General features: G+C 38.7%; 1 protein-coding gene across 5 annotated transcripts in view; it reads left to right on the top strand.

Moving 5' to 3' along the window:
* The window catches only part of MTUS1 (microtubule associated scaffold protein 1), a 130,794-nt gene that overhangs the window by 40,897 nt on the left and 72,974 nt on the right, over positions 1-16,923 (top strand). For all 5 annotated transcript variants that reach the window (XM_055794281.1, XM_055794282.1, XM_055794280.1 and 2 more), the window contains 2 exons: positions 231-426; positions 12,300-12,482. In XM_055794281.1, coding sequence (XP_055650256.1) covers positions 231-426; positions 12,300-12,482 — 379 coding nt within the window. The remainder of the gene's footprint in view (positions 1-230; positions 427-12,299; positions 12,483-16,923) is intronic.

Below are 16,923 nucleotides of genomic sequence, written 5' to 3'. Positions count from 1 at the left end.
ATTTCTGAGATGATTCTTGAGGTACTGAACTGCAGATGTGGACAATGTGACAGTGAACAGCTAAAAGTGTCCCCTGCTTCTGTGGTTAGTATTTCATTACAGATGCTGGAAAGGGGGATCTTCAGCTGCTCACAGTGGTGGTGCATGGGTGTTTTTGTTGTTGGTCGTGCTGTGTATTTGTATGATTTTTTTTTTTGTTGTTGTTTTGGTTTGGTTTTGTTTAAAAACAGATGCCTTTGGTGAAAGACGGCACAACACAAGGGAAAAACATACTGAAGAAAGACCCAGTCACACTACGAAGTGTATCTACTCCCAGGGTTAAAATGATGCAGTCTGTGTTGCCCTTGAAGAGAGGATGTGAAAATAAAACTATGGGCACAATTAAAGCACCTTCTCACAAAGGAGCTGTTCTGTCATCAAGCTCTGGTAAGAGAATTTTTCACTGGAGTACTACCACTTAAACAGTTTCTTAAAGTTCGGATATCATTTAATGTGCTTTATGACAGAACTTTTAGAGTGATACAGAGCTGAATTTTTCATGCTGAATATGATTTTATCCAAATAGCAAATTGCTAGTGCGGGGGGGGGGGGGGGGAAGCAGGTTACACCTTATCACTGTAAATCTTACCTTGTGAGGAATGTGTTTAGGAGGGTGTGGTGCTATTAGAAGAAACAATATTTAAATATTATTATTTATAGTTTTGGTTATGTAGCAGCACTTTGTGAAATTACTTGAAAGATGTAAAAGTGAAGAGGAGAAAATGTAGACCGAGCTCAGGTGCAAAGCAATAGTTTACAATAAGCAACTGTATGCTGTCCTTATGGGAATGAGTCCTTATTTCAGGACATAAAACTAGGTTGAACAAGATATGTTAGTATAGCTCTGTAGTTAATAGAAAGGGGAGAACAAAATTGAAGGAGAGGCTACTGCTTGAGCTGCTAATTAAGCTTAGACTGATTAATACCAAGGGCGGGGGGGGAATCTCACATCTAGTCTGTAGGCTGCTGTTCAAATCTGGTGAGTAGAAACTACATTCTGTAATCGTATTGAAGAGATTCAGAAATACATTTGTATGTTATGCGTGTTTTTTTAACCAAGTGTGGCAACAAAGCTAATTGCAAAGATAGCCTGGCTATAAATGACTACACTACAATACACTCTAATGTGCAAAGTGCGCACACCCAACTTCACCCAGTAAAACCTGTTCTTTTTTTTTTCTAATCCGCTCAATCTATGATTATGAGACAGTTCAAAATACTTCTCTTAATTATATACAGGTGGTGAAGCATGATAAAATCTGTATATGTAGTCCTTTATGGGATGAGTCTCTCAGAGAAAGTGGATGTAGGCTGTTCTCTGACTTGAGTCTTGCCAATGTGAGGGACTTGCTCAGTGAACTGGGTACCTACCTGTAAGCCACCTATTTCTTGGAAGAGTAGTCACCTCTCTAAGTAGCAATTTAGAGCTTTCCTGTCTATAATTATGGTCTTAGAAGAACTGAGATGGAAATAGATACAGATTTGTCCCTTATTAGTCTGGAGTAGATTTATGACACCATCACTAGAAATAAAGGTAAGCATGGCTGGGTTATACGACTAACTTCTTTCCTTCATAAAAGAATAAAAAATAAATCAAATGTACTTTTGGAAGAAGCTTGCTGTTGAAAATCCTTTACTCCTCAAGTTTCTTTAGCTAATCTTGTCTCTCCTTAATCCACTGTATGGTAAAATTACAGTGGTCAGTAGAACACCTTCCACATTTTTCCTGTTGGAAGAAGGCTGCTTAGGGTAAAAGCTTGAAGCAGAACCTCAGCACTTCAAACTTGTTCCAGTTTTCTCAAATTATAGCACATTAACACTGCACATGAAAATAATTTTCTTCTCCATGCCCCCTCCCCATCCCCCCTGCCAATACCTGCTGTTTTAGCACATTGTACCCTTCGTTTTGCTTATGCAAAGCCTTGGTGCTGCAGAGTAGGATTTGATGCGTTAAACTGCATTGGGTTAACCTCCCTGTCCCTTAAAGGGATTCTTTAGGGATTCTTAAAGGGATTATTTTAGGGATTCGTAAAGGAAGGGGGTTCTTAAACATGGTTCCTTGCTTCTTTGGTAAACATACTACTGATTCAAATCAGAAGATGGGAGTACAGGGTTGGGAGAAGCAAGGATGGGGAAAGGTAGGAGTTGCTTGGTATTGCTACTAAAGCCACGCTGTATTACACAGCCACACCTTTCAAGTAAAACGCCATCTACTGCTGCTGACCCTATCTGTTCTTAAGGTTTTTGAAGTAAAACTGCGCACGTGCATACAGTGGTGAAGTGGCAGCCTGTAAACCAAACCCAGTTGTCTGTTGTAGCTAAAGCCTTCCTGTAGGGAGTAACTATTTCTTCCAGTTAAGTAATTTGAACACTTTGGTATTAAAGTTGTGCCTTGATACAATTCCAACAACACAGATCAGTAACTCAGTAGTTGTACAGTTGTTTGCTGGCAAGATCTCTGTCCAGACTACAGGCAGACTAGCTAAATCTAGGATGGAAAGAACTTCTGAAGGTCACCTAGTCCAGCCCCCACTGCCTGTAACTGGGTCAGCACTGAATTAAGACTAGGTTGTTCAGGCATTTGTCAAGCCAAGTCTTAAAAATCTCCAAATCCTAATGACCCCGTTGCTTTCTGAGGTGCTAGTATAAATGCAGCTAATTTGTAATCACTTGCTGGCTGTACTTGGATCTGTTGGGCAGGCAGACAATTGAGTAGTGAGTCCATCAAATACTCTGAACAAGAGAAGTGATAATACAGCTCTCTGTCATCTCTCAGATGGGTTTGTTGAGGGACGGAGGCAGTCCATCTGTCCGAAGTGTATTAGTATATGTGTTATTCCCAGGATAAGGAGCTTGTGAGCAGTGGATTGTATCATGCGCTGTCATTTCAAGTGAGAAGTGGGAAACTGCTCTATAGCCAAGAAATAAAAGAAAAAAATGCCCTGTATCAAACACCAATTACAAGATCCTTGCAGCTTGGCAGGAGTTGAGATTTTGATTTTATTTTATTTTTTTTTTCACTTGTAAATGTAAACCTTAAGTTTTCAGTAGTAATGCACTAGCTCAATAGAAAGCCTGTCTTCTACGGAAATTCCCTGATGCTCTCTCTCGAACAGGAGACAGCAGAAGGAGAGGAAAACCTCCTGTCTCAAGCATTAAGTTTTTGTGAGGTTATTTGCAGAGCATGTTAAGCTAGAAATAATTTTTTATTTACTTCAAAATGGTTGCTGACCACTGTTCACCAGTATCGGTGTATCTTGGCTAAAACTTGGAGTTTTTGCTGAATTAGAAATCTGTTTTCTGAAAGGTGAGCCCAGGTTGATTAAATGTACTGAAGTGGTTTGTGAAACGGTGAAGCCTCATTTCTGCAGCAAATCTAGAAATTAGGTCACAGTTGCAAGCTAGACACCTCAGAATTATTTCTGTAACTATTTGTCTCCATTTCTCCGTAAGAGAGAATGACTTGCAGTCATGTTCTTGAACAAAGATCTTAATTCTCTACAGCTAATTTTTCCATGGTGGCGTGCACAGATTTCTGTAGTGCTGGATGGCAGGCAGTATGCCTTTTGCTGTGTTAGTTTTCTATCAGTGAAAACATGTATTAGAATTCAAGACATAGAATAAGGTGTTTGAGTTACCTGGTTTTTACTGGAAGGCGTATGTAATTTTGGAGCCCTGGTTCAGGAGTTTGAACTAGTCTCAAAATGAAAGCAACTATTGTTTTTGTTCCCAGCAAACATACACAGCCTTCTAATTGGATATGCATAACCACTGTGGAGGAGTAATAGCCAGCTAACAGTTAGGGTTTTATGGTTTGGGAAGAGTAATCTCTGTCACTTGAAGGGAGAGTTGGAAGGGGACTGGAGAATCCAAGAAGCTTTGGTAGTCCCATGGAACATCACTCCAAGTTCTTCTACTGTCAGCCTGTCCCAACAACTGCATGTTACCACCCTTATGTTTGGACAGAAGCACTGTGACAGTTTGAGCCACAAGAAATTATTTGATTTGTGTTTGAGCAGTGTAAAATAGGGATATAAATGATTTACTTTAGATCTAAAAATGTAAATGCCTACCACTGCCTTTTTTTCTCCTTTTGCTGACTACAACCTACCTGTAAGCATGTAAAGGAAAGGAGCTTTACCTGTAAGACTTCTGATATGGTATAACACTTGTGCTTTAAAATTATACCATAGCTTTAAATTATTTCCCACTGTATGAAACTTCACATTGTTTGATGTCTTAGCTATGAGAGCTGTGTCAAGCTTTATGTGCAGTTGAAACTATTTGCGGATATGAAAGCATCAAAAATATTATTCCTCTGCTTAATGTTAAAAACATCCCAAGATTAATGGAAGCCGTGTAAATCGTCTTTGTAACCAAAATGTCTTTCACTGTCTTGACAGTTATTTCTGACATTTTGGGTACCATTTTGTCTCTGATTCCCTGATATCTAATTAGCAGAGTTATGGCCCTGTACTTTACTTACCTTTTCCATGAGTCTAATCCAGTGGTCCTCTTTCTCTTGCTAGTATTTTCATATCATTTATCTAGAGTAATGAAAGCTTGGGTAGAGAAGCTCAACAGTCTGAATTTTGGGTTTCCTTGAAGAAGGTTTTGGACAAGCGAGACCTTTTCCTTATGAAAAGTTGATTATACTGAAGGACTTTTCCAGTGTTCTGCAACTAACCGAAGCATGGGAAAAATAACTTCACATATGCTATAGGAAATATGTTTAAATTGCATTATACCAAAGCAGATTTTATTGATGCTTTGAAATACTGATTTGTTTGTTAGTTCATAATTGCTAAATTCCTTCTGTTGAATTTTGTCTTGATCTTACACTTAAATGTATAATTCAGAGGAACTTCTACAGTTAAAACCAGAACAGGTTGTGACAGATTAAGACTATTCATTTTTGTGTGGTGTTGCTGCTTATTGCACAAAGGCAGGCTGTTCAGATGTAAAATTGAAACCAAATGGTTTCAATGGGTTATCATGTAGTTGGAAACATACATACACTTGGTAATTCGGGACTTTTCGGTATAGCCTTTCAAAATACTAGTGAAACAGAACCAAACCAACTTTGTTCCAGTAAGCATTCCCATAATCCTTGACTCTCTGTTCTAACACTGAACCAGGAGCTAAACTAAACATTGTTACTGCAAATCAGTTTTCAGATCATTCCTGCTATCTACCATGTGACTCTTTATGACATGCTGCCAAGAGGAAACAAAATGTTTTAAAAGGCAAACATAACTTCCAAGTTCTCTGGCTTGAAGCAGTCAGACCTTTTCTCAAAATGCTGGAGTGGAGACTGACTTGTAAGGGCATCCATATACTTTCTCGTGAACAAATCTGAAATGCACCAGGGCCTACAAATAAAGCTTTAAGTTTAGTTTCAACAGTCTTTTTATGTATGTATGTTTGTTTGCTTGCAGAACAGTCAGTTTGTTTTATGGATCTTAAAAGCAGGTTCCTCATACGCTAGCTTATCCTAGATCATTATTTGTCCTTATGAGTCCAGGTTACTTGGTGTCTTTTTCCCTTTCTTTAATATATATATGTAGGGTTTCATTACAGTGATTAAAGCCTGTGTTAAAAGTGTACTTAAAACTCCCATATTCCCCTTCAGAGGGGTAGGAAGAAGGAAGCCAATATGTGGGGCCCCATGGAGTGCAAGGTCTGTAGTATGACATAAAGCTTGTCTACCATCCCTCTTTGGTCATCTTCACCCAGAGAGCTCCACTGCATAGTGACTGTGTATCACATAACCAGTTCTCGTTTAATTTAGGGTGTAAGGTGGGGGAAAACTTACCCAATGTATCTGCAAGGACTTTTGTCCAGCTGATTCGTTTGGGAGAGTTCGGAAGGCAGTGTAAGTTGTGAAGGCTCAGGAGCCTTGCAGGTCGTCCTTTCTCCGGTTGCTTGAGTTGGACTTCCCTGGTAATGTGTTCGTTCAGCTTTGCCCTTGCTTCCTGGTCATGCGCAACAGGGATGGTTTGCTAGAAGCTGCCTGGAGCAGTGTATATACTTGTGCAAAGTATTGACCTTTAAGCCTCTGCCCAGGGTGTTGGTCATTCAGGTACAGAATGGTCAGGTCACAGGTTAAGCCAGAAAGGAGCCGTAAAAAGATGTCACCTGCATTCAGCTTGGTCACTTTGCTTTTAGTTTTGGCTCTACGCTAGTAAAAAGCTTGCTAGTTAGTTTTAGAAGCCAAATTGACCATGAGAAATGAGTAAAATTGGAAGGGGCTTTGTTTGTGAGGTAGTATGGGATCTGTTACAACAAATTCCTTCAAAGCAAGTTGATTGATTTATCTCAGGTTTGGTATCCTTGGATGTGGTCCTCTGAGTGTGGGGTTGGTTTTTTTTTTTGGTGGGAGGAGAAGGTTGGAAACATTTGAAGATAAATGACCTTTATTCCAGAGTGTGGTGTTTCCACTGCTTTATTGACTTCCAGCTTCCAGAAGGGAGCATTTTGTCCTGTCAGCTTTGTTTCTGGTGCCATCAGTTACCACACTTAAGGAATTAAAGCTTTCCCCTGTGTTCCCAGACTTTTTACAGGTGATTCATGACTATCACCATCAGGGTTTTAATGTGTTATACCTGTAGCAAGAAGCGTGACCATACTTGTAGAGGCTGGTACTAACAGTGAACATATCAATGCTGTCAGAAATGTGGATGCATTTATAATATTCTCCTTTAGGAGCGAGGTGTGCACTGCTTCCCTGCAGGGGAATTTCTTGGTACCTAGTCATTTACTTGTAAAGACATGCTGGTTTGTCTTCAAATGATTCTTCACCTGTACTGGTTAGTTCTGAATTCTCTCAGGGTAGAGGTAAAGGAGAAGAGAAATTGTTTGTGTTCCTGAATAAAATTTATTTAGGTTTTGCTGCAGTGAGGTTCCTTCTTCATGCAAGGAATGCACAAACTCCTGCAACAGAAAACTTAAAATATTTATAGTTAGATATATATATATATAAACAACCCCTATTTTTCAGTGCCTAAGATGTGTAGTGTGAAGTGTTGGGCAATAATGAAGAGTACAATTGGATGTGGTTGGTGGTTTTCTTTAGCCTCAGCTTTCCTTGTAGTACATTGATCTGACTTCTTGTGCCCACTATTCCTGAACAGACAGCACTTTCCAATAGCTGTGTGAAAGCTAGCGGTTGGGGTTTAAGTCAGGGTGCAAACAGCTTACAACAGTCTCTTGGCAAAGCTGGAGCGGGCGAGCTTTGCCATTGCTGTGCGGCTGGCATGAAACTACCTGCTGTCCAGAGGCTGGCCCTGCCTGGGGCCGTAGGGGATGACTCTGCAGACATGGTCTCTCGTGGGGCTGCTCTAGTTCAGCCTACGAAAGGAAAAACCTAACACTGAGTAAATCCAACAGGCAGCACTGGATGCGAGAGAGCAGGCGTGAGTTTGGACTGAAGGCTGGGAAGGAAAAGAGCTGCTTCTAGGTGCTGAAGGGATTGCATGCAGGGAGCTGAGCCTGAGGGAAGATGGGGAAGGGAGGAGTCCCTGTGGGTGTGGAAGGTTGTAACTGGGAGGCAGTCTGCCACGTTTTAAAACTGAGCCACATAGGAAGGGGAAAAAGTGAAATGTAACGGTAAACATGCATGAATGTTGTTCTTTCCCTCTCTCTCCCCCTAACTGAAAACACCCCAGTGGCTCTCCTGACAGTGGGAGTGTTTGAGAGAATTAAAAGATTTGGTTTGGTTGTTGTTAACTGCTAATATAAGGCTCTGTAGCACTGATGATCATTTTCCCAGTTTTAGTCTGAGAATATTGAGCTGCAAGAGGAGGAACACATGAATACCTACCTGCATGGCTGCTGGCAGCCCAGGTACATTTTTGCACCTAGCTTGCTGCTGGTTCCTCAATACCTGTGTCAAAAAGGAGTGCTTTCCTAAGGATTGTAGGTGAATGGGAACAGTACTGTGGAAGTCTGCATCGGATGGGTGACTGGGTCTTGCCTTGTCAGCTGTTCTCTGATTAGCTGTTACCTCTAAACAAATAAATCTCTCTCATGTAAATATTTTGAGACCCAGCAGTAACTTAACATTCCATGTCTTTGTCCATGTTTATGTTTAGCAGTTGAGGCATTGCTAGCAACATAACATAACTGTGTCCTGCCTTTTCTTTGTTAATTTTGGTAATAATTTGGGACTTTAAAAGGGAGAGATAACTAGAAAGAGGTTATCTGTACATCTTCAGTAGAATTACGGAATGTGCTGTGACCACTCTTTATTCCTTGAAGGAACGCTGATACATGTATAGCATAATATGGTATAACTAATACTGCTGAACGGTTAAGTGGGCAACTTGGGGAGCTCGCAGCCATCAGAAATCTGTTAGTGTTGCTACTGCTTTACAGTGCTCAAAATAGCAACTGTACATGCTCCTATAGCTATGTTAAGGTCAGTCTGCTGGAGACAATATCAAAGTCCAGTTTGTCTTTCCATGATTTACTTGCTCCTTTCAGTAGATGCCAAAAAAAATAGCATGTTTTCTTGAAGGTTTACTCCCCTTCCTTTATAAACACTTTGTACTGTAGCTTTAGACTGTGCTTTTCCATTATGCCTAAAATTATGTTTTTAAAAGGATAAGAAGTTAGCACATCTAAAATAGAGCCCCCTAGATTTTTAAACTTGTAGGAAAAATCAGAAAAGCATGACAAAAATTCCAAATTCAACATATTCAAGAGATAGGGCAATTGAAAGGCCAGACCAACTATTACCACTAACTTTAGGGTTAAATGAAAGCAGCAACAACAAAAAGCATCCTTCCAAAGACTCCTTTTGCTTTTAGTCTGCCCTAAGTTTCTGTTCGGGAAGGAAAGGCTTGCAACCAGTTGTATAGCTCCATGAATGCTGGTTGCTCTGTGCTCGGTTTTAGATGTGAAATGTGTCAGGATGGTTTGAAATGGTGAACACTGAATCTCAGAATTGGCCAATGCATACTCAACTTTACAATCGGTCTGGTGGTAACAAAGTCCCAAGTCCACCACTACTAGCATATGGTTATTCTCTCAATTTGAATTTTTTAGGCTTCAGTACTATTTAAAGGAAGCCTTAATTTATTCTTGACAATAACTGCCTATGAGGAATTCATACGAGAGGATGATTATTTGAGTAAGGATATGAAATCTGACTTCGGAGCTTCTTGAAAAATGAGCTTTGTTCTTTGCTTATTTCCTTTCCAATACAAGAGATGCTTTAACATACTTGAAGTAACGTGGTTGTTGCATAGAGACATTTTTTCTGAAGAATTGCCAACTCATTACTTCACTGTATAGGAATGTGATATTTCTAGTATTCCACTTCAGTGACTAGATTAAATAACTGATGAAAGCCTGTTACGTTGATGCTATTGCTTGTTCACTAGCTATCCTGCTTTTGTGCTTGTTTCTAGTACTTTTGTTTATATACTGTATCTTCCTGCTTCTGTCTTCAAAACCTTTGTATTTAATTCTGGTTGACTTCTTGGGGAATGGTAGTTACAAAAATACTTTGTAAAACCATTGTTGCTGGTTGAAATAACACCAAGGGTAGTTGCTTAATGATCCTGTGTCCTGACTTAAATTCTCACTTGAGCTGGGCTTTTGAAACATGTATTTGAGTGCTTGAGCAATCACTTCAATAGAAGCCTTATATTGGAAAGTACTGAGCGGTAGAACTAAGAAAGAGCAAAGATCATCTGTTTGGTGTGCTTCTGGAAGTGGACATCCTAGAGCTTCCTGCGCTCACTGAATGGGTTTGAGTCCACAGCTGGTTTAGAGTACTGCTGCATTCCAGTGTCTGCAGAGGAGGCTGGAAATCATATATAGGGAACATGCTGTATGACAAGAGTGAGGGTTTATCCTTGCCTTGACCCATCTTGAGTGAAAACCACTGTGAGGAAAACAGGATTTGGTTCCTTTACCTTTTGAACTGGATGAACAAGTCCAGCTCAATAGCAATCAAGCATGCTACCGTCATCTTTAAACAATAAAATGCAGCTGATAAGCTGCATTTGTTCCTCTGGCTGATTTTTGAAATTTAAAGCTTTAACTTACTAAGTCATACAAACTTAATACGCACTTTGTACAGTGCCGTTTGTTTGTTTGTTTGTTTTCGGGGGGGGGGGCTGGGGTTTGGTTTTGCACCTATTTTTGTGGAGAGGGTATTTAGAAAAGGAATTTCTGACTGGTCTGGATTAATTACTCTTCTGGTATGTTGATCTGTTAATGAAAATTTTAGAAAACAATGTGAAAAGTTTTATGAAGGTGTCACATTTGTTGTATGAAGTTGAAGTTCAGATGTCACAGATTTTTTTTTTTTTTTTTTTTTTTTGTAAAAACAAATTATTTCAGGTATGTTGTCTGGAGTGCTGTGTTCCCAGAGGTGTTTTCAGTAAGTGTGAGCTTGTGGTTTGTGGTGTTCTGATAGCACGACAAAGGTTGGATTCTCTGTAGTGAGTTGGATATATTCAAGTGTCCATTGCAGTAGCTTACAAAAAAGTTCTAAAATATGGGTGATAATTTTGTTCTGGAGATTTAGCTATAAGGCTACAGTAAAGCCATATACAGAAACATAGTTCTTCATAGTAATACCAAACAAATATTAAAATTGCACTTCCAAAGAGAGGTCTGATGTAAAGCACGTGTAATGTGTCATCGAAATTCAGTGATCAGTACTATCTAATATCCTAATGTGTGTTTAGTATAGGTTATATGTACGGCTTTTTTTGTTACTGACTTGATTCTGAACTCAGGAAAAAAAGCTCGGACATACCTGCCTTTGCTAGTGCTGTTCCTGTTTTGGCTGCTTGATGCAGGATGTTTTGAGTCAAGGTATCTAATCCTGTACCACCACCTACTGTTGAAAGGCAGACATTGGGCATCAGTGCTTTTTCTTGCCTAAATCTTAATGTAGTCCCCTTAATGTCATGCCTCCTTGATCATTAGTATTTTAAGAGTAGAGACCCTGCAGCAAAAACTGGTGTTGAATAAAGTGGAATTACTAGCTAATGTTGTCATATTTCAAAAGTCTCTTATATAGCTTAAGCAAAATTGAAATGTGGTTTATAGTGACAAGAATAAAGGGAAGGGTATTCCCTTTGTATAGACACTTGATTGTTTTCAGTCAAATCTGAAATACTGTAGTTGTCTCTTTTCAAGATAAAATACACCTGTTAGACTTGAAAAATAGCAATGACATCAGAAGATAAGATACTTTGTAAAATATACTTTGTTTACTACCTTGTAACAAATTTTTTTTAAAAAATATATGTAAGTCTATCTTCTGTATCTCTTTTTGGTTTTGTACAAAAATGAAAACCTTTTTCCATAGTTATTCAGAGGACTGTGTAAGGATTCTTGACATCAGAGCTGATAGAAGTCAACTCAGTGCTGTCAAGACAAGTCTATGTGTATGTAACTTCCTTTGGGCCATTGTAGTTTTAATCTGGGTATATGTTTTTTCAGAAATAAACTAAAAGCTTAATTTAACTAAACTCAGATTTTCCTGCAGAAAGTGGAGTTGCTCTTTTAATAGCACAAGAATAAGCTCCCATCTGAAAGTGGCCCCGCCTGCCTCTATAGAAGATACTCTTCCTATTTGATTAACTTAGTTAATAGGCATTTGCTTTCAACAAGCTCAAATGAAAAACAGCAATTAAAGCAAAAAATGTGTCTGCACCTGTTGGTCATTAAGAACTTGGTTCTGGGGAGTGCTGTTTAACTAGTTCTGCAGATCTAGTCACTTTTCAGCATAGTATGCGAGTACAACACAATCTGATATTCTCGTGCTGTCTTTGTCCTTAGAAGGATATTACCTTTTAGAGTGCCCTGTTTTGGGTGTGGGAAAAAAAAAGATTCTTTCTTGGATTGTCCTTTGAGCCAGAGGTTATATTTTAATGGCATCACTGGTACAGCTAACCATAATACACAGAAGAGGAGAATGCAAGAAAGATATTTTTTTGTTGTTGTTTTTGTGCCATGCAAGTATCTTCCTTGAAGGCTAGTCTGTAAAGCTCTTGACTTGTTCCTGATATCAATATGGAGGTAAAATGGGATTCTTTAAATCCCTGAAAATATTTTTCTGCATTTACAGCATTTTTTACTATGTCAATATGAGGTAGATTAAGCCTTTTTATATGTATTTTTAACATGTAAATCTTCTTACTTGTAGGCATATACATAGATGAGGCAATTGTTTAAGCTTCTTTCCAAATCCCTTTTGTTGTTTTCTTTCCCTCCCCTTTCTCCCCAATTGACAGGTACAGGATCTTTGCCAAGAGAGAAGCATGCCTCTCTGAAGAATTCTCCAGCCTCCTGGGCTAGCTCCAGTAAACCACAAGCCAAACCCAAAGTGCCTGTCAAAAGATCAGTGCTTGAGAGAACGCCTAGCGTCTCATCAGTCAGCAGCAGTCAGAGCGAGCGAAGCCTTTTCAGCAGTAATTGTAAGTATCCATCAGGATTATGCATTTTACCTGATAGCCAGCATCAGCTGCTTGTCAAAAAACATCTCCACGAAGGGAGTCCTGTCTGACAAAAGGCCTGCATTAATTCTCATTGTACTACTTAAAAGTTCTAGGTCTTACTCTTTTTTGCCTCTTAACTTAAAATTTTCCTTCTTGAGATCTGTCACCCCTGAAGGAGCTTTGAGCCTTGGATTTTAGTTTGAGTAGAGGTTTCAGTACAGCTCCTATTCTGAAACATTACAAAACCAGTGGGTCTTCCTGAGCGAAAGTTCCCTTGTATTTACATGTAGTGTAATAAGAAATAAGTCTGAACAGTGGAATGTCATAATATTTGGGCACAAAATGTTACAGGCTTTTGATCCTAAATGCTCTTCCAGGTCTAGATTATAGCAGCTTTCAGAGTTTTTAAGACAAAATGTGTAGATGGGATCAAAAGCAGATAAGTGAAACTGCTTTTAGAAGGTAAAACTTTGCATGGGTAGACTTCTGTAATTTCTAAGGTAACTGTAAGCACTCAAACCAAATCCATCTTGATTAAAACTAGGAAAGAAAACACTAACAGCAACTTGCTTTGATTTGAAGCTCTGCAAAGGGTTGTACCAGCTGCTGTAGTAGTTCTAGGGGCAAAAATAAGGAAATAACATGCAACTGGCAGACATATTAGTATCCCCAGCTATACATATTCAAATGAGTACATTCAAATTTTTGTTACAATTGCATCATCTGTTACATATTGGAGACTGGGCAAAGGCCTTTCCTATGTGCCAGATGTCATTTAAAACCGCCCTTCAATGGACTGAAAAAGGAGAACTGTGATTTAACATACATCTATAGTTTATGTATGCGCATATGTGTACATAGATAAGTAACTAAATTTTCTCAGTTGCTCTTCCCCCCCCCCCCCCCCCCCCCCCCCCCCCCCCCCGTAATGCCTTCATGAAAAAACTAAAACCTAACATATTTCTCAAAGGAATAAGAGGATGTGTAATAAAATATGCAGTGCATGTTCCTGTGTAATCAGGTCGGCTCGGTTACTGTGACAGCCATGTTGACTTTTGCTGTTCAGGTTTAGCACTGTATCTAGAATTCTTGAGCAGCTTTGTAGTCTCTTCATTTTACTCCCTGATTTACAAAGGAAAGGGGTCATCCCTTCATAACAAAGTGTATTCAGATTAATTATCCAAACAGATGACTTCCTTATTTAGCCTGATTTGCTAGCTGGTTTAATCTGTTTTGTCCACTGCCTTCAAGCTTACAATTTTTTCCACTTGGATTCACGAAGAGCAAAGAGCAATATGAGAGTTTGAACATGGCTGCAGTCTCTTAGGCTTTAAGCTTGCTTTGATCTTTTTTTAAATGACTATACCGGGAGGACTCCGCAGTTGCACAGAAACTAATTTTTCTCCTGTTATTTTCATCAATTCTACCCTAACACCACCGACTGACTCGGGAAGCCACTATGATATTACCTTACTGACACTGCTGGTAGTGGGATCTTACAGCTTTTGTATTATTCCTTTGTTAGCCACGTTTACTGGGAAAAGAAGTATGTTGTATTCCTTTTGATTTCTATTTTAAAGTATGTGTTTTGTTTTGTGAAGGCTGGTAGATGTATGGAGTGTTTAGACTTGCTGATTGTCTGGGAGATGATTTTTCTTTCATTAATTTCTTACACTTGATGAGAATGATTTATGTCTGATGGTCAGGTTTTGTGAGTATAATGAGTTTAGGTTACATGTAATTCATATGTTAGTAAAGTGAAGTTTTTACGTCTTTGAATCAAATTGGAAAGAACTAATGAATTTACTTTGTATTCTAGTATTAAGTACAGTGCTGTTCTTGGGTTTTTTTATTCTTTCATTTAGTCTACTGTACAGTAACATCAGGGAAAAAATATGTACTTGTAAAGCTGAAATGTTTTTATTAGATTGGTGGGACACAAAGATTGGGAGGCTTATGCTGTGAATATAATGAAATTTATGAAAAACTGCTGTGCTATCAACAGTATTAAATTGACAAAGATGCTTGACTTGTTTTGCTTAAGGAGTTTGCCTTGTGTTAGCAGAGAGAAAAATTACAAAAGAGCGTTTCTCCTGCTGTGTCAGCTCAACCCTTTGTTGTGGGATGCCTTGGACTGGTAATTTCCTGTGGCGGCATTAGGGTGGTTTTTTTGTCTAGTGAGCACTTGAGTTCTATGATTCTTTTCTCTAAAAAGACTTACTATTTGAGAAGTTTGGAAATAAGTTTGAAATACTGTTGTTAATAAAAGCATATTTTGCATGCAAGCTGTCAGTTTGAGCATTGAAAAACTGAATTCTTTACAGTAAGGAAATCTTATCAGTTTCAGTCCTGAACTAAAAAAACTACCATCCAAACATAATGAAAAGTTTAAACTCTGAGGTTAAGAACAAGATTCAAATTTGCATTGCATTAGAATAATTGCATATAAAGGAAAGAGTGTTTCAGAAGTTAAAAAGCCAATCCTAGCAGTTGACCTGGAGCTGTATTTCTAGTACAATCAATACTTCACTAAAATTATTTTAGTGTGTTGAGGTTTTAAACCCTTCAGATCTGAGCTGGGGTGAGATCACTTCATGCCTGTCTTTCATCAAGATTGCAGGAGTTACTTCTAATTCTATGAATAACCATTTTTGAATTGTTTAGTGACCAAACTTTGCAAATTTGCCTTTTTTTCCTGCACGCAGCCTGGTTGGGTGAGTCCAGAGCTTCTAATAGGACAAAAAGTGCCCTAACTAGGCTTGCACCAGAAGTGTGCTTGCTTACCCGAAGTGTTACTTGTGTGGCATGCTTCTGATTTGTAAGAAGGTACCACAGCAGTTTGTAGGCAGTTGTTAGCTGCTGGCAGTGAACTTTGAGAAAAAAATCTTAATTTAATGATCTATGGAAAAAGTTCAGGATTGCTTTGGGTGTCATGCTTTACTAAAACAAATTGGCTTGAATCATCTGATGTGGATCAGGGTCAGATTCCTGCAGAATAACTGTGTTATTGATGTGCTATGCAAATTGTTCCTCATCTATATAGATTATTAATTTTTTGCCTTTAGAAAGGCTCCAGCTTTATTAAAAAAAAAAAAAAAGAGGAGGACTTCAGTTACATATGCTTCTAAAAGGGAAAGCAGTTTTGTCTCTTTTGCTGTGATTGAAAATTTATTGACTAGTCGCCAAAAAGCATATTTTTAAGCAGTTAACTTACATGGTTTTTGCTAGTGCATTTAAAGATACTAAATTAATCTCAAGACTGTGTGTTCCATCTTTTGAGGAACAGTATTGGATATGTAGTTCACATTACTGTTTTAATAAGGCTGATTTTATTTTTAAGGTAATCTCTGAGGCAAACCTGATGATATATGACATGCCTCCTCCCCTTTTTTTATTTATTTAAATGACTAGAGAAAAAAGCAAATGTGAGAAACTATTCCAGTGTGACTCTAGGTTTTGCTTGTCTCTGGTGTGTGCAGTGTCAATTTCTTACTCTTTAATGTGTCAATATACATTAACTTTTAGTACCTGAACAGAAGTATACTCAACCTATACTTAATTTAGAAGTATTTTCATATTTTTTTCTGGAAGAATGAAACAATACTTTCCCCAAACTTCAGTTTCCTTTTTCTCTCAAGGAAAAATTTTTATGATGACAATAAGCCCAAACCTCTCTCTCAAGGTCCTTTGAAATGGAACAAAACATCTTCTACAGCAACTGCCCTGTTAGTTGGAAATCTTATTTTGATGTGAGATAGCAATTGCTTTTTTTCCTGCCTTTCCAAGTTTGGGTCTGTCTGCATCTTTTTGCAGGGAGTATTTTGCTGTATGGCTTCAGTTCTCTTGGGGTGGTGGGTGCCATCTTCTGAGGTCTGCTGTCACTGAGGAGGTTGCGGTTATGAACAGACTACACGAACCTTTCTTAAAACTTGTTTGGTAGCTGGTGGCTGCATCTGGGCTCACATGTTTTTAGTGCTCCACAAAGAGGAGAGAAGGGGTGCAGAGTCGTCTGGTGGTATGTGCACCGTATCATCTAAGCAGCACACTCAGTCCAAATGAGAGAGAAGAGGGGAAGATGTTACATGAGGAAGTTGTCTGAGTCACATTTGGTTTTGTATGCTTTTTTGAGTCAATTCTGTAGCCAGAAGGTCTTCGTTTACTATGGTGCTTTTTCTTGGCTTAAACTGAAATGTGTTCTGTGTTTGCTTCACAGAGCAAAACCAGACTTGTTGTTACATATCTTAATCAATGTACTTTTATGTATGTTCCCCCCTTATGCATAGGTCAAAGCTGTATGTCTAGTTCTCAGAGATGTTTGTAACAGTCACAGACTGATCTGTTAGAGTTCATCAGTCTGTACTGAAGTTATCAGAGGGGATCATAATATTTTCATACCAACTTGTGTTTCTCTTAACTGTAG

Source organism: Falco peregrinus, chromosome 2, assembly GCF_023634155.1.
Source record: "Falco peregrinus isolate bFalPer1 chromosome 2, bFalPer1.pri, whole genome shotgun sequence".
In the NCBI taxonomy this organism is placed as follows: domain Eukaryota; kingdom Metazoa; phylum Chordata; class Aves; order Falconiformes; family Falconidae; genus Falco; species Falco peregrinus.
This window is presented reverse-complemented; position numbering and strand designations above follow the sequence as displayed.